The following is a 22627-nucleotide window of genomic DNA, read 5'->3' on the forward strand; positions in this document are numbered from 1 at the left end:
ATAGAGGTTTAAATTTTAGGACATAGGTTTAGCTATTGAGAGGCAACCATGAAATCCACATAACTGTACTGCCTAATGCACTTTGATCCACACAGAAACTAGTTCATATACAGAAAAGGAGAGAAAAGAACTCCTGAACTCAAAAAAATTGTAATTACGACAGAAAGAAAACATTTACTCAAAATATTTCATAAGATACTTTTCAAATAAAAAGCTGTATTTTGTCTTCAGATCTGTCGCATAGCCAAGAATAATTTGTGGCAGGAAAGTTTGAGCATGTGTAAAAAATGAAATAAAAATACACCAATTTCGAAAGCACTTTGAACAGTTTGAGCATGAAGTTAAACAGAAAGGAAGGTATTCAGATGTGAAAATAAACCTCTTCTTAGCCCTGACACTTCTGATTTCTCAGCTCAAGGTGACATTTGGAACTGGAAGACTCACCTGTCATATGATTATGTTTGGATTTCTTGACACATTTGAACTAAGGTTAAAGTTGATGCATGGACCATTGAATTAATCTTTCAAATTCAAATGGTTTTACACATGATTATTTGACAGTCACGCTCTGGATTATATGCAGACATCATTTTGAAACAAATCAATAAAATTCTATGGCATTAAAGAGCATACAAACTTTATATATCTTTCAATGTCAAAAAGCAGATATGAGATCTGATTTCAACCAGTTTAACAAAACCAGATCTTATACAGGGACAAATTGATTGGTAAATATGAATCTGATAGTAGAAAATGGTGGATTGAAAGGGTTATAGGTTGGATTGTGGAATGTATTATAAAAAAACAGAAATAGATTAGATACAGGAACATTGGAAGACAAGTTTTGTAATGGGTACTCCATGGAGAATATCTGTGTGGCAAATTGACTAAGCCATATAATTATAAAAAGACTATTTCTGCAGTTAATATACCAGCAGGTTAGAAAGAATTATAAAGTCATTTTTTAATTAGGGCTTTTTTTTTGCTGCTCACTTTAGCAGAAGAAATGTTAACTCTTTCAGAGAAATGTCAAAAGGGATACTAAAGTCAATATTAAACTTTCATGATTCAGATAGATTATGCAGTTTTAAGAGACTTTCCAATTTTACTTTCATTATCAAATTGCGCAATCTTTTTATATGCACACTTTCTGAGGCACCGGTTCCTGCTGGGTATGCGCAAGAGTATAAGAGTCATTGTATGTGCATACATTTCTGTTACTGGCTGATGGCTGTCACATGATACAGGAACCAGCAAACAGAAATACATTTTGGTGGAAAAAAGCTACTGCTTATTTAAAGGGACAGGAAACACCAACATTTTAAAAGATAGATAATCCCTTTCTTACCATTCCCCCGTTTTGCATAACCAACACTATTATATTAATATACTTTTTACCTCTGTGATTACCTTGTATCTAAGTCTCTGCAGACTGCCTCCTTATCTCAGATCTTTTGACAGACTTGCATTTCAAGGCAATTTGTCAGGAATCTATTCAGTTCCCTCCTTCTCTGACATCAGCCTCACTCTGATTCTATAAATCTAACCTACACCCTGTTCCTAGTGCTTAGTAATTTGTTAAGACTTCATGAAAACAGTCTATACTCTCTGAGCTCCCTTCTGATAAACGTTATAGTTATCTGATTACAACAACTCCTTGAATAAGTTCACCACGTACTTCAACAGAACTCTGTCTACATCTCTTGTTAAAATCTTGGTGATTTATTTCCCTGAAATACCCGCTCTGCAAGTGGATCATCTATCCTGATGGAATCTGCAACTGGACTGTAACCACTATTCATTCCGGATTCTATGCATGAACAAACACACTGAAGCGTGGATTATAACTTACTGCAACAGATCCTTCACATAATTCTGAAGACTTTCTAAAAATCTATAGCGAGGAGCGGCGTCTGACGTCACCTGTCAGTCTCCCTAAACTCTGGGAACACGCCCACATTCTCCGCGGTACAGAGACTCAGCATCCGCAGCCAAGACATAATTCTGTGATACTCGCTGTCAGGAAACAGCAACGCTGCATAAGCAGAGATCCTTAGTTACCGCTGCACTTGTACTGCACACGTTATATCCTCTACTCCTCTCCAGTTTACTTGATCTTCTCCGCAGTAGGAGACATCGCATGGTATTAACTGAGATTCCTTTCATGCAGAGACTCCCCCAGATTTAAGTACTTCAACCTCCTCAAGAGTTACATGATCCTACCTATCAATTCTACTAGTTCTCTAGCACTATTATTAAGCGCAGCAACCATTAAGTCATATAAGGATTGAATAACTTTATTATCTCAATCTAATTCTTTAATAAGAATATTTCACTCACACATAAAGCTATTGTTTCTCAATATCAATAGTTCATACAAGAGTGGTACAAACAACCTTAAATCTACAGCTGTGATCTGTTAACTCTCTCATAATTAAAATTAAGTCATGGTTGGGAAAAACCCTGACATATTACTAAGCCAGGAAAAATGACAACAGATCCAGTAGATTTACCACAGTTTGTCTATGCTCCTTCCCAGAGAGTTGACCAAATGGGCATAGCTATAAGAGATTTAGATCAGGAAAATCAATCATTAAGGAGAATAATACGAGATTCCCTTACTTCAAAACTAGAACCAATCCCTGAACCATCTGTTTCGCTTCTAGAACCCTTCTCTGGCAATAGGAAATACTACCGCCAGTTTAAAACAGCATGTCAATTACTGTTTGGATTAAAACCAAAGACCTACTGCACTGAAAGGGTTAAAGTCCTTACAGTAATCTCTTTTCTTCGCGGTGAACCCCGGGTGTGGGCTGATGCTTCATTTGAAACAAACCAGCCTATCCTAGGTTCTTTGGATGATTTCTTTACCCAGATGGATGAGCTTTACCTAGATTCCGATGCCCAGCTATCAGCAGAGACCTCTATGAGAAACCTGAGACAAGGTAAACGTTTCATTGAGGATTACATAACTGACTTCAAGCAGTATGCCAGAGATTCTCAATGGAACCCTATAGCTCTCCGCAATCAGTTTCGGCTAGGTCTAGCAGAGAACATTAAAGATGAATTGGCACGAACCGATTTACCTAAAACACTGGAATCACTCATGACCCTTGTCATACAAATAGACAGAAGGTTAAGAGAGAGAAGGTCAGAGAGGGGTCATATGGATTCGATACCAAAATCAGCACAACCTTCTAGTCTCTCTTCTCAAGCAAGATCAGGACCTGAACCTATGGATGTCGGCTTAGCAAGAGCCCCACTGACTTTACAGGAAAGAACCAGGAGGAGGTTAAACTCGCTTTGCATGTACTGCGCTAATGCTTCCCATGCTGTTACCGACTGTCCTCTACTCCAAAAGGCAAAGAAAAGTAAGTGTTTTTCCTTATCTGCTACACAAACTCCTCTGACCTTACACACTTACTGCAAACTTTCTATCTCTTTACAGTGGGAGCAACGAAGCCTACACTCTGAAGCGATCATAGATACAGGAGCCTATGGGAATTTTCTCAATGTAGATATTGTAAATAAAAATAAAATACCATGTGTGTTAAAGCATATTCCAGGAGCAGTGAGAGTTATTGATGGGTCATCCATAGCAAGTGGTCCGATAACACATCAAACCATTCCTCTTTTAATTACTACATCATCTGGTCACACTGAATCAATAGAGTTTGATGTCATACCATCTCCTCTCTTTCCTGTTGTTCTAGGTTTAGCATGGTGCATAAAACATCAACCTACCATTCATTGGAACACTTTGAAGGTTGATTTAAATTCTACCTTCTGTAAACAACACTGTGTTCCAAAAATCACCTGTTGTTCAGTAACGCCCATTGTATCCGTTCTACCAAAATTTTACATCGAATAAGAAGACGTCTTTAGCAAAGTGGAGGCAGAGTCACTTCCACCACATTGTATTTACAATTGTCCGATTGACATAAAACCTGGATCATCAATTCCTTATGGTCGCTTGTATCCTTTGTCCACTCCTGAATTAGAACATCTCAAACTTTACTTAGAGGAGAATCTCCGAAAAGGTTTCATCCGTCCTTCAACTTCTTCCGCAGGGGCTGGAATGTTTTTCGTAAAAAACAAAGATGGATCTCTTCGGCCCATCATCGATTACAGGGAATTGAATCTTCGTACTATGAAAAACAGATACCCACTTCCTCTGATTCCTGAAATGATAGAACGTCTCCAACATGCCACCATCTTCACCAAACTAGACTTGAGAGGCGCGTACAATCTCGTGAGAATCCGTGAGGGAGATGAATGGTTGACCGCCTTCAGAACTAGATATGGTATCTTCGAGTACCTAGTTATGCCTTTTGGTCTCTGCAACGCCCCAGGAACATTCCAACACTTTATTAATGATGTTTTCAGAGATCTACTTGATGTGTGTTTGGTCGTCTACCTCGACGACATTCTCATATACTCAAGTACTTTAGAAGATCACATAAAGGACGTACGCCGAGTACTCTCACGACTTCGCACTCATAGGCTATACGCTAAACTTGAAAAATGTCAATTCCACACCGACACCATCTCCTTCCTAGGATACACCATATCTCCAAGTGGCATTAGTATGCAGGATGACAAAGTTGAAGCCATCAGAAACTGGGCCACCCCAAAAAACAAAAAACAGCTTCAACGTTTCTTGGGATTTGCAAATTATTATAGGAAATTTGTTAAGAACTTTTCTGCCATAGCAAAACCCTTAACGCAACTTACAAGCACCCTTACCAGATTCTTCTGGACTAACGAAGCTTCGTTAGCATTTGATCAACTGAAACAGAAGATTACTTCTACACCAATCCTCGTTTCCCCAATGCAGAAAATCAATATATACTTGAGGTTGACGCTTCGGACTTTGCTTTAGGAGCAATGCTTTCACAGAAGTCCTCTCCCACTGAACCCATGTATCCTGTGGCTTTTTACTCTAAGATCTTGTCTTCTCCAGAAAGAAACTATCCAATAGGAGAAAAGGAACTGTTGGCTATAAAAAAGGCATTGGAAAACTGGAGACACCTCCTTGAAGGAACTAAATACCCCATCATCATCTTCACAGATCATAAAAATCTGGCTTACTTACAAACTAATAAAACACTCTCAGCAAGACAAATGCGTTGGAATCTCTTCTTCACTCGATTCACCTTCCATATTGTATACAGACCATCGTCGAAAAATGGTAAGGCTGATGCCCTATCTAGGAAAGAAGACCCTCCACAATATGAACCTGAATTCTCGTCAATAATCCCCTCTCAGAAATTCATCGGTTTAACTCCATATCTATTAAATGCTTTTAAGGATTCCTACCTCTCCGACCAATTTGTAAATGATCACAACCTCCGTTCCAATTCAAATGGCTTGATCATCTACAACGAGAAAGTGTATGTTCCACAAACGCTGAGACCTCTACTGTTACAATTACATCATGAGGCTCCCCTTGCAGGACATCCAGGAGAAAGAAGAACAAGAGAAACCATCAGTAGGACATATTGGTGGCCATCAATGGGAAAGACTATAAAAGATTACGTAAAAGCATGCACCATTTGTACCACATCCAAGGGAAGCAAATCAGTACCATATGGCACTCTCATTACACTGCCCATTCCATCTCATCCTTGGCAACATCTATCTCTTGATTTCATCATTGAACTACCTATTTCTTCTGGTATGAATACGATTATGGTGGTGATAGATCTCTTCTCCAAGATGGCCCATTTCGTGCCTTTCCATAAGCTTCCAACAGCATCTGAGACAGCTACTTTATTTCTTTCGAATATAATTCGCTTACATGGTCTACCAAAGGTTATGAATTCTGATAGAGGAACCCAATTCACCTCTCGTTTTTGGAGATCCCTCACTGCACTTTTAAAAATCGACCACCATCTCACCACAGCATTCCACCCACAAACTAACGGGCAGGTGGAACGGGTAAATCAATGGTTGGAACAGTATATCCGCTGTTATTGTTCTTATCAACAAGAAGATTGGTTTAAATATTTACCAACAGCAGAATTTGCCTTCAACAATTCCGAGAATGCGACTACTAAGTACACTCCATTCTTTGCCACATATGGCTTCCATCCCAACTCATATCCTACCTCAGACCTTTCTGATTCAATTTCATCATGTGGTCCAAGTGCTGTCGATTTCACAGCCAATCATCGCAATATATTCAACAAGATGAAGGACAACATCTCGAAATCCCAAGAGAAGCAACGACATTACTACAATTTACGACGGAGACCTGCTCCTAACTATACAGTTGGGGACCAGGTGTGGTTGTCAACGAAGAACTTGAAACTCAGCATACCCAGTAAGAAACTAGCTTGGTTATACATTGGACCATTCCCGATCATTAAAATCGTCAATCCAAACGCAGTTACCCTTCGTCTACCGGATGCAATGAAAATTCACTCAACCTTTCATGTGTCCCTCCTCAAACCCTAAATCCCAATGAGGAATCCAGACCTTGTACTGCCTCCACCTTCCGCTGTTCCGTCTCCTGAGGAATTTGATGTTGAATCGATCTTGGATTCAAGGTTCCACAATGGAAAGCTACAGTACCTCATCCGATGGCTTGGTTATACCTCTGATGAGGACTCTTGGGAGCCATTCGACCAAGTTCATGCTCCTCAGAAGGTCTCTCTGTTCCATCGGAGACATCCGGATCGTCCTGGACCTTAACGGTGGATGTCTTCCCTGAGGGGGGGACATGTCAGGAATCTATTCAGTTCCCTCCTTCTCTGACATCAGCCTCACTCTGATTCTATAAATCTAACCTACACCCTGTTCCTAGTGCTTAGTAATTTGTTAAGACTTCATGAAAACAGTCTATACTCTCTGAGCTCCCTTCTGATAAACGTTATAGTTATCTGATTACAACAACTCCTTGAATAAGTTCACCACGTACTTCAACAGAACTCTGTCTACATCTCTTGTTAATATCTTGGTGATTTATTTCCCTGAAATACCCGCTCTGCAAGTGGATCATCTATCCTGATGGAATCTGCAACTGGACTGTAACCACTATTCATTCCGGATTCTATGCATGAACAAACACACTGAAGCGTGGATTATAACTTACCGCAACAGATCCTTCACATAATTCTGAAGACTTTCTAAAAATCTATAGCGAGGAGCGGCGTCTGACATCACCTGTCAGTCTCCCTAAACTCTGGGAACACGCCCACATTCTCCGCGGTACAGAGACTCAGCATCCGCAGCCAAGACATAATTCTGTGATACTCGCTGTCAGGAAACAGCAACGCTGCATAAGCAGAGATCCTTAGTTACCGCTGCACTTGTACTGCACACGTTATATCCTCTACTCCTCTCCAGTTTACTTGATCTTCTCCGCAGTAGGAGACATCGCATGGTATTAACTGAGATTCCTTTCATGCAGAGACTCCCCCAGATTTAAGTACTTCAACCTCCTCAAGAGTTACATGATAAATCTGAGTACCTATCAATTCTACTAGTTCTCTAGCACTATTATTAAGCGCAGCAACCATTAAGTCATATAAGGATTGAATAACTTTATTATCTCAATCTAATTCTTTAATAAGAATATTTCACTCACACATAAAGCTATTGTTTCTCAATATCAATAGTTCATACAAGAGTGGTACAAACAACCTTAAATCTACAGCTGTGATCTGTTAACTCTCTCATAATTAAAATTAAGTCACGGTTGGGAAAAACCCTGACACAATTAGTGCCTACTCTTTAATAAATCCACGTGCGTGAGCACAATGTTATCTATATGGCCCCCATAAACGAATGCCCTCTAGCTGTGAAGAGCTGTCAAATGCATTCAGATAAGAGGCGGCCTTCAAGGGCTATGGAATTAGCATATGAGCCTACCTACATTAAACTAAGAATAACAAGAGAACAAAGCAAATGTGATGATACAAGTAAATTGGAAAGTTGTTTAAAATTATATGCCGTATCTGAATCATAAAAGTTTAATTTGGACTGTCCCTTTAACTTACTTGCGGCTAGATTACGAGTTGTGCGTTAGGGTAAAAAAGCAGCGTTAAGAGGTCCCAACGCTGCTTTTTTACACCAGCTGGTATTACCAGTCTTGAAGGTTTAGGGGCACCGCACACTTTTTTGGCCTTACCGCAAAACGACTTACGTAAACATCGTAAAGTCTTTTTTCTATGGGACTTCCATAGCGCCAATATTACGAGTCTGTCCTGGGAGGCCAAAAAGTGAGCGGTACACTCTCTCCTGTCAGGAGTCCTACCGCATTTAAAAGTCAGTAGTTAAGAGTGTTATGGTACAACGCCGTAGCATACAGTGTTAATTTCCTCGACTAAAACTAGACTAAAATGAGTATAAAACTATTCTGATGACTAAAATACGACTAAAACTAAAATGGCATTTTAGTCAAACGACTATGACTAAAACTAAATCAAAATTTGCTGACAAAATCATTTTATGTAATCAATTTATATTTAATTACTGCTGTTTTGTAAAATTTACAAAACTTAATTTTATTAAATTTTAAGATAAATAAAGACGTTATATACCACAACAGTTAAATCTGTTAAATCTGTATTGCATGTTCAAACCTTAATAAATAAAAACAGGTTAATAAACCTTTGCTCCAGGAGTATATAATAAGTTTGGAAGTTCTAGAGCAGTGCTAATATCTTTGCCAAATTTTTTTCGAATCTGTGAACAATCAATTGATTCTTCCTATAGAAATAAGCATAACCCGCGAGTATGGGTTTAAGTTATGCTGTGCCTGTGCTAGCTGCAGAAACATTTTGTTGTGTTGAGTTACTTGATACTTGTTTTAATTATTAACAGAGAACTTTTTATATGTGCAATACAGCGAATACAGTTTACAGTTTTGATTGTTTATATTTTAAAGTTGTACTTCTGTTTGTTTATGAAACTTGGTTTTATTCAATTTTAAGTTTAATAAAGACGTTATATATCACAACGGCTAAATCTGTGTCTGTATTGCATGTTTAAACCTTAATACCATAAATAATAACAGGTGTTATGTTTACTCCTGGAGTATATAATCAGTTTGCAAATTATAGAGAAATGATTAAATAATGCATTACACTTTAACTAAACCCCTAAGATTTTAGTTGACTAAAATCTACTGGAGATTTAGTCGACTGAAATCTTCCTGCAGATTCAGTCGACTAAAACTAGGCTAAAACTAAAACAATTCAGATGACTAAAATACGACTAAAATTAAAATGGCATTTTAGTCAAAAGACTAAAACTAAGACTAAATCGAAATTTGCTGTCAAAATTAACACTGGTAGCATAAAACTCATAACTAAAGTAATAAGCCAAAAAGTACACTAACACCCAAAAACTACCTATTAACCCCTAAACCGAGGCCCTCCCGCATCGCAAATACTAAAATAAAAATTTTAACCCCTAATCTGCCGCTCCGGACACCGCCGCCACCTACATTATATTTATGAACCCCTAATCTGCTGTCCCCAACATCGCCGACACCTACATTATATTTATTAACCCCTATTCTGCCACCCCCAATGTTGCCACCACCTACCTACACTTATTAACCCCTAATCTGCTGCCCCCAACGTCGCCGCCACTATAATAAACATATTAACCTCTAAACCACCGCACTCCCGACTCGCAAACATTAGTTAAATATTATTAACCCCTAATCTGTCGTCCCTAACATCGCCACCACCTACCTACATTTATTAACCCCTAATCTGCCGCCCCCAACGTCGCCACCACTATATTAAAGTTATTAACCCCTAAACCTAAGTCTAACCCTAAACCTAACACCCACTAACTTAAATTGAATTTAAATAAATCTAAATAAATATTCCTATTATTAACTAAATTATTCCTATTTAAAACTAAATACTTACCTGTAAAATAAACCCTAAGCTAGCTACAATATACCTAATAGTTACATTGCAGCTAGTTTAGGATTTATTTGTATTTTGCAGGCAAGTTTGTATTTATTTTAACTAGGTAGAATAGTAATTAAATAGTTAACTATTTAATAACTACCTAGCTAAAATAAATAAAAATTTACCTGTAAAATAAAACCTAACCTAAGTTACATTAATACCTAACACTACACTATAATTAAATAAATTAACTAAATTAAATACAATTACCTAAATTAAATTAAATTAGCTAAAGTAAAAAAAAACCCTACTAAATTACAGAAAATAATAAACAAATTACAGAAATGTAAACTAATTACACCTAATCTAATAGTCCTATTAAAATAAAAAAGCTCCCCAAAAATTAAAAAAAACCCTAGCCTAAACTAAACTACCAATAGCCCTTAAAAGGGCCTTTTGCGGGGCATTTCCCCAAAGTAATCAGCTCTTTTATCTGTAGAAAAAAATACAAACAACCCCCCAACAGTAAAACCCACCACCCACACAACCAACCCCCCAAATAAAATACTATCTAAAAAAAACCTAAGCTCTCCATTGCTCTGAAAAGGGCATTTGGATGGGCATTGCCCTTAAAAGGTCAGTTAGCTCTTTTGCTGCCCAAACCCTAATCTAAAAAATAAAACCCACCTAATACACCCTTAAAAAATCTAACACTAACCGGGAGACGTCTTCATCCAAGCCAGGCGAAGTGGTCCTCCAGATGGTCAGAAGTCTTCATCCAAGCCGGGCAGAAGCCTTCATCCAAGCCGGGCAGAAGTGGTCCTCCAGACGGGCAGAAGTCTTCATCCAAGCTGGGCAGAAGTGGTCCTCCAGATGGGCAGAAGTCTTCATCCAAGCCGGGCAGAAGTGGTCCTCCAGATGGGCAGAAGTCTTCATCCAGATGGCATCTTCTATCTTCATCCATCCGGCGCGGAGCGGGTCCATCTTCAAGACATCAGGCGCGGAGCATCCTCTTCTGGCGACGACTAAAACAGAATGAAGGTACATTTAAGTGACGTCATCCAAGATGGTGTCCCTTAGATTCCGATTGGCTGATAGAATACTATCAGCCAATCGGAATTAAGGTAGAAAATATCCTATTGGCTGATGCAATCAGCCAATAGGATTGAACTCACATTCTAGTGGCTGATTGGAACAGCCAATAGAATGCAAGCTCAATCCTATTGGCTGATTGGATCAGCCAAAAGAATTGAACTTCAATCCTATTGGCTGATTGCATCAGCCAATAGGATTTTTCCTACCTTAGTTCCGAATGGCTGATTGAATGCTATCAGCCAATCTGAATCTAAGGGACGCCATCTTGGATGACGTCACTTAAAGGTACCTTTATTCTGTTTTAGTCGTCGCCAGAAGAGGATGCTCCATGTCGGATGTCTTGAAGATGGACCCGCTCCGTGCCGGATGGATGAAGACAGAAGATGCCGTCTGGATGAAGACTTCTGCCGGTCTGGAGGACCACTTCTGCCTGGCTTGGATGAAAACTTCTGCCCATCTGGAGGACCACTTCTGCCCTGCTTGGATGAAGACTTCTGCCCGTCTGGAGGACCACTTCTGCCCGGCTTGAATGAAGACTTCAGCCCATCTGAAGGACCACTTCTGCCCAATTGGATGAAGACTTCTGCCTGTCTGGAGGACAACTTCACCCGGCTTGGATGAAGACGTCTCCCGGTAAGTCGATCTTCAGGGGGTTAGTGTTAGCTTTTTTTAAGGGTGTATTGGGTGGGTTTTATTTTTTAGATTAGGGTTTGGGCGGCAAAAGAGCTAACTGACCTTTTAAGGGCAATGCCCATCCAAATGCCCTTTTCAGGGTAATGGGGAGCTTAGGTTTTTTTAGATAGTATTTTATTTGGGGGGTTGGTTGTGTAGGTGGTGGGTTTTACTGTTGGGGGGTTGTTTGTATTTTTTTTACAGGTAAAAGAGCTGATTACTTTGGGGCAATGCCCCGCAAAAGGCCTTTTTAAGGGCTATTGGTAGTTTAGTTTAGGCTAGGTTTTTTTTTTAATTTTTGGGGGGCTTTTTTATTTTAATAGGGCTATTAGATTAGGTGTAATTAGTTTACATTTCTGTAATTTGTTTATTATTTTCTGTAATTTAGTGGGTTTTTTATTTGTACTTTAGCTAATTTAATTTAATTTAGGTAATTGTATTTAATTTAGTTAATTTATTTAATTATAGTGTAGTGTTAGGTGTTAGTGTAACTTAGGTTAGGTTTTATTTTACAGGTAAATTTTTATTTATTTTAGCTAGGTAGTTATTAAATAGTTAAAAACTATTTAATAACTATTCTACCTAGTTAAAATAAATACAAAGTTGCCTGTAAAATAAAAAATAAATCCTAAGCTAGCTACAATGTAACTATTAGGTATATTGTAGCTATCTTAGGGTTTATTTTATAGGTAAGTATTTAGTTTTAAATAGGAATAATTTAGTTAATGATAGTAATTTTATTTAGACTTATTTAAATTATATTTAAGTTAGTGGGTGTTAGGGTTAGGGTTAGACTTAGGTTTAGGGGTTAAAAACTTTAATATAGTGGCGGCGACGTTGGGGTGGCAGATTAGAGGTTAATAAATGTAGGTAGGTGGTTGTGATGTTAGGGATGGTAGATTGGGAGTTAATAATATTTAACTAATGTTTGCGAGGCGGGAGTGCGGAGGTTTAGGGGTTAATATGTTTATTATAGTGGCGGTGACGTTGGGGCGGCAGATTAGGGGTTAATAAGTGTAGGTAGGTGGCGGTGACATTGGGGGCGGCAGATTAGGGGTTAATAAATATAATGTATGTGTCGGCGATGTTGGGGGCAGCAGATTATGGGTTCATAAATATAATGTAGGTGGAGGCGGTGTCCAGAGCGGCCGATAAAGGGTTAATAAATATAATATAGGTGTCGGTGATGTCGGGGCGGCAGATTAGGGGTTAATAAGTGTAAGATTAGGGGTGTTTAGACTCAGGGTTTATGTTACGGTGTTAGGTATAGATATAAATTTTATTCTCCCATAGGAATCAATGGGGATGCGTTAGTGAGTTTTACGCTGCTTTTTTGCAGGTGTTAGACTTTTTTTCAGCCTGCTCTCCCCCCGTTGATTCCCATGGGGAAATCGTGCATGAATACGTTACACCAGCTCCCCGCTGATTTAAGCAGCGCTGGTATTGGAGTGAGATTTGGAGCTAAATTTTGCTCAACGCTCACTTTTTGTCTTTTAACGACGAGTTTCTGAAAACTCGTAATACCAGCGCTGTATGTAAATGAGCGGTGAGAAAAAACTCTAGCCTCTAACGCAAAACTCATAATCTAGGCGTTGGTTATGTAATTTACTGTATTCTGCAGTGGACACTAAATACATTTTTTGCACCTCTCTCTAATCATGGGTGCTGCCATTATGAAACCAAGGTTAACTTGCAAGTGCCTGAAGGAGAGATGCTGCTCATTTGCAAACCGTTCATCAATGGGATGTATTAAAAGCTAGATTTTAACATGGCAGCACCCATGACTAGAAGAATATGAGGAATAATCTCAATATTATGCTTATAAAATGTATTTAGTAATCAATGTCCCTTTAACGGTCCTTAAATAAACAGACATATGTACAAAACCTGTATAAGCCTCTTAGGGGACGATCATCTAAACATCACCAGATCAGACGTGTTTTTTCTCGCCCTGGTAGAATTATCTTCAAAAAGGGGCAGTCCCTGTGAGTTGCGAGATGTCTCCTATTCTTTCTGCATATAGCATCTTACGATTGATAATATTTTCGTATGCATGTGTTTTTCTATTAGGTATTAAGTATTTTGATATTTTGTCACAACCCTCGCCACCTTTTCATTTGCAAGAAAAAAACTGTCAGATCTGTATGGCAGAAATGGTTAGAGAATTACTCTAGGATTTGAGAGAAAATTTCATATACTTATAAGTACAAATTTTTATCAATTTATTGCACATACAGTGAACTTGAATTACAATTTGTGCAGTGTATATTTAATTAATTGTATTCCTGTGTAATTTACATACAATTTTATATAATGGAAGTGGAGGGCCCTCTAGTGGACCTGTAGCAAAATTAAGGCATAACTGAGTTGAAGTCTGAAGGGTACTAGGTCAGCTACATTGTTGCAAGTGTGGGGGCGGGTATTTCTGCTTACCTTTATAGGTCCTTGTTGCAGTGGATCCGGCTCTCTTTATTCCTGGTTCCAGACTTCAAAGGAGCTTTCCTGTGTGTTCGTGTTCCAGTGATCCAGTGATGCAGCGCTCCAAGAAGAAGTCGATGCCACCTAAGCGGTATCGGGAGATCGTGCAGGAGGTGCCAGGCATGCGGGGATCTGCAAGGAGAAGCAGAGCATCAGACAATGAGGATGTGGTACCCCCCTGCTAGCATCCAGGAGTACTGTGAGGAGGGGGCAGGGCCCCAGTCTCCTATCATGGACTTTTCATCTAATCATGCCCCAGGTGCTCTAGGGGTCTCCATGAACATACAGGCACTGGCCGGATGGCTGGGGATCATGCTGCCTTGGTACCTGCTACCGAGTCTGAGCATGTCCCCAGTGTGTCTAGCCTCCCACAGCCTGCTATTAGGGCCTCTATTGCCTCTCAATTGCCTGCTAACTTGCTTCTTCCTGCAGCTGCTGCCGGTATAACTGCATGGCAGCAGCTGCAGGCTTTGCCCCCTGAGGTCTCCCACTCAGTCCTGGTGCTGGCACAGGCGCTCATGGGGACCTTGTCCCTGGCGGGTCTGGCCAGTTCTGAGGGTCTGAGGTCAGTTTTGGGGGATAGTGTGGGCTCTGGGGCCTCCGGTGCTTCCAGGCCTGCTCCGGAGTTAAGCCCCGCCCCTTCCGGTCGACGCGCGCGCACTTCCTCCCTGGATGATTCATCCAGTGGGGAGGAGTGTGCCATTCAACATCGGGTACGCAGCAGGAGCCGGTTGGAACAGAGAGCTCTCCCTGGTAAGTCGGGGAGGCTCTGCTCAGTTGACCGGGCTCCTGGGGGTGGGGGAGGGAGAGGTAGAGGGCTTGGGAAAAAGGCCACAAGCAAGACTCCTGGTGGGAGGAGGGCCACATTGGTGGATGAGGTGTCGCATGTGGGCAATCAAGGGAGGCGTGACCACATGGGTATAAATGTTGCAGAACAAGAGGGTTTGCCAGTTAGGGAGGCACATATAGGGACTGGCAATTTTGGTGTTAGCAATCATGGCGTAGCAAGTCGCATGGGAATAAATGTGCACGAACAAGGAATGTCTGTCCCGGAAGTATCAGGGGTGCCAGGCAATGTGGGTGCTAGGATGCATGATGTGAGGTCTGCTGGGGCTCTTGGGTCCGCTGTAGGTGTGATTGGAGGACACTGTGTGACAGAGGAGGTGATTCACAGGGCAGTGGCATCTGTTCTGGGGATGTGTGGGGTGGGAGAGCATGAGGGGTGAGCAGGGGCCCCCTCGGGGGTCCGTTCAGCTGCACAGAGTTCTCCCCATTTTGTTTTGTCTTCACAGGACGTCACACTGGAACTAACTGTCGCCACTATGGCATCAGCATCAAGACAGGATACCGCAGCAACGGATTCGGTTCAGCCCACCTTGGCTGCCTCCACATCACAACCATCGTCAGCAGGAGCTGCTCCGCCACTGGGCCCCAGAGGTGAGTACCTACTACACACAGCAGTGCACGCAAAGCAGGGCACATCTACTAGTGAGTAAGGCTCAGAGAGTGAGGGTGATTTGGGCTTAGTAAGGAAGGGGCAGAACGAGATGTTTAAAATGATTAAAAAGCTGTTTGTGGCCCAGGTTAAGGGTAAGGTTCCTTCACCAGAAGGTATGGAGGTGGTTCCGTTCACACAGGGCGTTAACTTAGCTAGCAATACCTACCCATGTTTAGTTCACTCCTTGTATGGGCACCTGAAGGCTAAAGTGGTGAAGATTCAAGATGAACATTATGTCAACATCTTTGAACTCTCGCCAGAGGCGTGTAGGGCTAGGGAAAGGGCTGCGAATTGTAACGGCTCTAAGAAAGTGCAAAGGCCCGAAACTTACGAAGAGTGGCATTGCTGCTTTTGTGTACTGGCAACTTGTTATGTGGACAAGTGGCAGTCACAGGGTCATAACCTGTTTAAGTATGAGGATACCATATACGATATCCACTCAAGGTTTAAGGAAGGGGCATGGCGTGAGTATGACATGGCCTTCCGTAGGAAGATGTGGGTAACCCTCTCCTACATTTTGGGACTCAGGATCTCTACCTGTGGTCTAAATTGGGGTTGGAGGGCATGGCAAGCATCCCACAGGCGCCATGCCAGGGTGTTAGCCGCCCTCCTCCACGGCAGAAAAAGCGGGGTAGGGAGTGCTGGAAATTCCAGGACAAGCAATGTGACAGGGGGGCAAGCTGCTCCTTTCGTCACATCTGCAAATGCTGCAGTGGCCCACACCCTGGGGTGGAATGTAGTAGGAGGAGGGAGCCTGGCACAGAGAACTCGGCTTCCAAAGGGGGTCTTAGCAACAAGGGCCCCAACACACCTTAATCCGTCAGCCATGGGTCCGTGGTTGGCGAATTAACCCGATCAAGAGTCTGCTCGGCTGATCAGGGTGGGGTTGGAGGAGAGATTTAGAATTCCCATAGGTGGGCATAGGTCAGCCTAAGAATACCCGCAGGTAGTAAGGGACAAGTTGGAAAAGGAGGTGGAATTGGGTAGGGTGGCAGGCCCCTTTTGGGACCTTCCTTTGCACGACCTGGTGGTGTCCTCATTAGGTGTAGTACCTAAGAAGGATACTGGCAAGTATAGGCTTATACACCACCTGTCCTTTCCTAAAGGGGCGTCAGTGAATGATGCCATTGACCCGGTATTGAGCTCTGTACATTATCAGTCTTTTGACAATGCGTTGGCGATCGTCAGGGGCAACGGGAAGGGAGCGTGATGGCAATGCTAGACATAGAGTCTGCATTCCGGCTTCTGCCCCTACACCCGTCCACATTCAGGCTCATGGGCATGAAGATGGATGGGTCATTCTATGTGGATAAATGTCTTTCCATGGGATGGTCGCTGTCCTGCACGCTTTTCAAAAGCTTCAGCTCGTTCTTACACTGGGTAGTACAAAAGGCGTCCGGGGGTGGGGCCGTGGCCCATTACCTGGATGACTTCTGCTGGTGGGAGCGGCTGATTCGGACGAATGCTCCCGCTTGATGGCTATCATGCAGGATATGATGGGGAGATTTGGGGTTCCTTTGGTGAGCGAAAAGACGGAGGGCCCCTGTACTTGCTTGACTTTCCTGGGGATTGAGATAGATACGCGGGCAGCTGAGTGCAGGCTTCCTAGGGACAAGGTCGACCATCTGCTGCAGGTGGTTTCGTCCATAGCGAGCACTGACTCTATTTCCATCAAGGAACTGCAGTCCCTGCTGGGGTTGCTGAATTTTGCGGGGCGAGCTATCCCGATGGGTAGAATCTTTAATAGGTGGCTGGAGAGTCAGCTTCAGGGTCCTAGGGGGCATAGATCTAGGATCAGGGTGTCTATGGAGATGAAGGTGGATCTCAAGGTCTGGGAAGACTTCTTGAAGAACTTCAATGGTGTCTGCATATGGCAGAAAGCCCCTATTTCTAACCAAACGCTGCACCTCTTCACGACCGCAGCGGGGGGTTTTGCGTATGGGGCTTACCTAAATGGCAAATGGAGCGCGGCTCCTTGGCCGGACGATTGGGTTGGGGTGGGTCTGATTAAGAATCTGACCTTTTTAGAGCTTTCCCCTATCGTTCTTGCAATAGAGTTATGGGGTCAGAAGTTGGCTAATCGGTCTGTCATTTTCTGGTCCGACAACATGAGTGTGGTTTATGCCATAAACCGCTTATCGGCCTCATCCCTGATGGTGGTCACATATTTGAGGCATCTAGTGTTGAGGTGCTTACAATTGAATGTGAGCTTTACGGCTCGTCATGTCCCTGGGGTGAAGAATGTGGTGGCGGACGCCCTATCAAGGTTTAACTGGGAGCAGTTTAGGAGGGCGGTGCCGGGGGCTGAGTCAACTGGCCTAACTTGCCCTACATTTCTTTGGCAGATGGCGAGGGCTGGGAAAGTGTCATTCCCCTAGTGAGGACTTCTTTGGCGCCTAAAACGTGGAGTACGTATGAAAACCACTGGAAGGCTTGGGTCTGCTTTTCTGCCCATCAGGGGTTCCGGGTCCAAGCGGCTACACAGGTACATGTGCTTGATTGTTTGGCATGCTTGCATAGGTATGGGGTGTCTAGGTTGGGAACTCAGAGCAGGTTGTCTGCTATCTCTTTCTTTAACAAGACATTAGGGATCGCTGACTACTCAGGCGTTTTTCTGGTAAGACAGGTGTTGAAGGGGTGGGGATGGCTGTCCCCATGCAACAAGGACCGTAGGGAGCCTATCACACTGTTACGTTTGCGGGAGCTGGTAGGGGCGCTGCAGTCAGTGTGCTCATCCAGGTACGAGGCCTTGCTCTTTCAGACGACTTTTGCATTTGCCCTGGCGGGGGCTTTGAGAGTAGAAGAATTGGTCGAAACATCCAGGGTGGGCTCAGTAGGGGGCATCAAATGGGAGCATGTGCGGCCTACTGAAGGTGGTTTGTTATTGCTAGTTCCTAGGTCAAAAACTGATCCAGAGGGGAAGGGGGCCTGGCTCTCGTTGCACAGGCATGAATTCCCAGAATGTTGCCAGGTGAGACCGCAGGGTCCGCGGCAGTTCCTTGTGCATGAAGACGGTTCCAGAATCGCGTCCCACTCTTTTAGGATTGGGGCTGCTAGGAGCGCAGCTAGCGTTGGGTCTTCTGAGGCGGATATTAAGAGATTAGGGTGGTGGAAATCAGGCAGATTTAAATTGTATATCCGTCCTTTGGGGGACACGCTTCATTAGAGTTACTTTGAATTTCAGGGAGCATAGAGGGCTCACGGTGGTTGGGCTTTAAGGGGTTGTGAACTTCTCACTTTTGGCTCAGCCTATTATCATGTGCTTGCAGGCAGGAATCATTCCCCAATGCGAGTATGGATAGTGGGACACTCATTTGTGCATTGGGCGTCCATCAGGGCTCTGTGTTTGCTGGACGGGCAGCAGTTAGGATTCTCCTCATCCAGGGCTAACATTCGGTGGCTGGGCCACTGGGGTTTAACATGGGAGGAGTTGCCTGCCCTGCTTCAAGATGGTCACAGAAGGTGGGGGCAGCCTCACATTATTGTTCTGCACCTGGGAGGGAATGACATGGGGTCTATGTCAGTGCTAGACCTGATTAGGAGAATGGCTTCAGACTTACGCTGGGTGAGCGCATGGCTCAAGGATGTAAGGATTGGATGGTCCAACGTGGTTGCACGACTGCGTTGGAGGTATATTGTTACTCAGAGGGCAGCGTACAATGTCAGGAAGAAGCTAAACAGGGAAATGGGGAGAACGGTCACGGCTTTAGGGGTTTTTGCCATAAGGCACGATACTTTGACGGCTGACAATAAGGCTCTTTATCGCCCTGATGGTGTGGGACTTGATATTTTCCTTGGGGATATTCGCAAAGCTCTTCTTTCTGTTGTATAAAAAAAAAAGAAAAAGAAAAATATTTTGGAATCTGGACTTTATAGAATTGTTATGATTGTTCAGGAGTTTGTCAGTTATGTGGCGGCAAGAGGCGGCTGACTCTTGTGACTCTTGTGGCGGTGGGTCAGGGCCCAGAGAGCGGGCGGGGAGAGAAAAGAGCGATGTCCTAGGATGGGAGAGGCAACACCCAATTATTTTAAAGGTAGGGGGTGTTAGGGTTAGGGTTACGTTAGGGTTAGGGTTAGACTTAGGGTTAGGGCAGTGACAGGGGAGGCAGATTAGGGGTTAATAAGTGTAATGTAGGTGGCGGCGACATTGGAGGCGGCATATTAGGGGTTAATAAGTGTAGTTAGGTGGTGGCGACGTTGGTGGCGGCAGATTAGGGATTAATAAGTGTAGGTAGGTGTCAACGATGTCGGGGCGGCAGATTAGGGGTTAGTAAGTGTAATGTAGGTGTCGGCGATGTCGGGCGGCAGATTAGGGGTTAATAAGTGTAATGTATGTGTCGGCGATGTCGGGTGGCAGATTAGGGGTGTTTAGACTCTGGGTTTATGTTAGGGTGTTAGGTGTAAACGTAACTTTTCTTTCCCCATAGGAATCAATGGGGCAGCGTTATGGAGCTTTACGCTGCTTTATTGCAGGTGTTAGACTTTTTTTCAGCTGGCTCTCCCCATTGATGTCTATGGGGAAATCGTGCATGAGCACGTAAAACCAGCTCAAAGCCGCACTGGTATTTGAGTGCGGTATGGAGCTCAATTTTTTGCTCAACGCTGCCATATTGCCTGCTAACGCCAGGTTTATGAAAAGCTGTAATAGCAGCGCTAAAGGGAGGTGAGCGGTGGAAATAACTTGCAAGTTAGTACCGAGCCACTCATAACGCAAAACTCGTAATCTAGCCGATAGTTCTTTAATATTTTATCACTTACTATAGAAAACAAAAAACAAATGATGAGGGAAGTAATATTAATGCTACCACATTTCCGCATCTACAAGGCTCATTTTAATGTTGCATACTTGGGCATATTTTAAAGCAATATATTTTTCTTGTGATATTTCACTGTGGCTCTATAACTGGCACATGTCTTTGTGACCCTTTTTTTGCAGTACTATACACTTTACCTATAAGTGAATCACAGTGAGTGAAGAGCTGACCAATCCAGGCAGGAAATTGGAATCTTGCTTTTTTGGGCAAACCACTAAGTAGTACCCATTACCAATGCTCCAGGTACACCAGGGATACATGAACTACAGGTTTAGAAACAAGAATGTGAATGATAGCTAGCAATACTGTATTAATCTAGCAGGCTGCTTCTGTTTATAAAGCTATGATTTAGGGCCAGAGTGGAACGCTATCTTAATGCGCGCCTGTAAAGGGGCAAATTTGCCTGTTTACGGGCACATGTTAAATAACCAGCCATTACAAGTGGCACACACTTCATTCACTTGTGCACTATGGAACTCTCGCTCTCTATGCAACAAACTTACCTCTATCCATGACCTGCTCATCTCCCACTCCCTTAACTTCTTGACCCTCATGAAACCTGTCTCTCTTCCTCAGGCACAGCCTCCCCTGCTGCTCTTTCTAACGGGGGCTATGCTTCATCCACACATTCAGACCTGGCAACAAGCAAGGAGGCGTGTTGGCTTCCTTCTCTCCCACTGCTGTACCTTTCAACACATGCTTTTACTTCTTCCCTCACATTCTCTTCAGTCAAAGTCTATACAATTGGTTTATTATCACCCCTATGTGTTCATGTTGCTGTCATTTATCACCCCATGGGTCACCTACCCTTTTCCTTGACGACTTTGCATCATGTCTACCTTATTTCCTCTCCTGTGACTCACCTGCCCCAATTCTTGGTTACTTCAATAGGCCCATTGATAGCCCTAGCTCTTCTGGAGTTAAAAAGCTGCTGGAGCTCACTTCATCATTTGGTCTCTCACAGTGGACTGTAAGGTGTGTTCTCTGAAAGGTAATATTACTTTAAGGATCTCCACTGCAGATATTGTAGTACTTGAAATTAGAAAATATTGTTGTTGTTTCACCTGGCTTATGTTTTACTTATAAGGAAGTTATTCAAAGCAGCCAGATGTGAATTTAATACTTCTAAGTAAGATAGGAATCAAAGTCTTTACCTCTATCCATGACCTGCTCATCTCCCACTCCCTTAACCTCTTGACCCTCATGAAACCTGTCTCTCTTCCTCAGGCACAGCCTCCCCTGCTGCTCTTTCTAACGGGGGCTATGCTTCATCCACACATTCAGACCTGGCAACAAGCAAGGAGGCATGTTGGCTTCCTTCTCTCCCACTGCTGTATCTTTCAACACATACTTTTACTTCTTCCCTCACATTCTCTTCAGTCAAAGTCTATACAATTGGTTTATTATAACCCCTATGTGTTCATGTTGCTGTCATTTATCACCCCATGGGTCACCTACCCTTTTCCTTGACGACTTTGCATCATGTCTACCTTATTTCCTCTCCTGTGACTCACCTGCCCCAATTCTTGGTTACTTCAATAGGCCTATTGATAGCCCTAGCTCTCCTGGAGTTAAAAAGCTCCTGGAGCTCACTTCTTCATTTGGTCTCATGTGAATTTAATACTTCTAAGTAAGATAGGAATCAAAGTCTCCGATATTGTATTAGATTGTATCAAGCTATCAGCTAACAAGGCATAATCTGCAGAGTTGCAGAGCGTGAGTCATAAAAAGTATTCAGATGATGTCACTCTAGAGGCGGGCATATAGTCTGTGATAGCAATTGAGTCAGTTTGTAACTATAGCAGTTAGATATGAAATAATGCCTTCTTGTTGCAGAAAAAGTTACTTACTGTTGTTCGTTTGTTAAGGTGTGTAACAATAGACTTGTTATTGGAAGCCTAGATCCATTCACGGAGAGGAGAATTCAGTCGGTTCTTTGTTCGGAGGGAGTTAGTAGATGAAGTGTGACCGCTCCTGCAAGTTTGTAAGAATGCTGCTGTAATACGTGGAGGTGAGTTGTGAGGAGCTGCAGTAAGGTTTGTGCTCATTCGAATTTCCGAATTGCGGCAGTGCCGAATCTACCGAATAAATCCGAATCAATTCGAATTTATTCGGATGGATTCGGATGGCCATGTATTACACTAGTATTGTACAGTATACTAGTGTAATACACAGCACATCCCACTTAACAGTGC

The 22627-nt window shown here is 42.7% G+C and overlaps 1 protein-coding gene across 1 annotated transcript; it reads left to right on the forward strand.

Annotated features, from left to right (window-relative positions):
* Positions 1-6465: 6465 nt before the first annotated feature.
* LOC128638860 (heterochromatin protein 1-like) lies at positions 6466-14305 on the forward strand. The gene is made up of 2 exons (XM_053690991.1): positions 6466-6651; positions 14084-14305. Exons 1-2 carry the CDS (start codon positions 6466-6468, stop codon positions 14303-14305), a joined length of 408 nt encoding a protein of 135 aa, XP_053546966.1.
* The last annotated feature ends 8322 nt before the right edge of the window (positions 14306-22627 follow it).

This window comes from Bombina bombina, chromosome 8 (assembly GCF_027579735.1).
Source record: "Bombina bombina isolate aBomBom1 chromosome 8, aBomBom1.pri, whole genome shotgun sequence".
NCBI classification, from domain to species: Eukaryota; Metazoa; Chordata; class Amphibia; order Anura; family Bombinatoridae; genus Bombina; species Bombina bombina.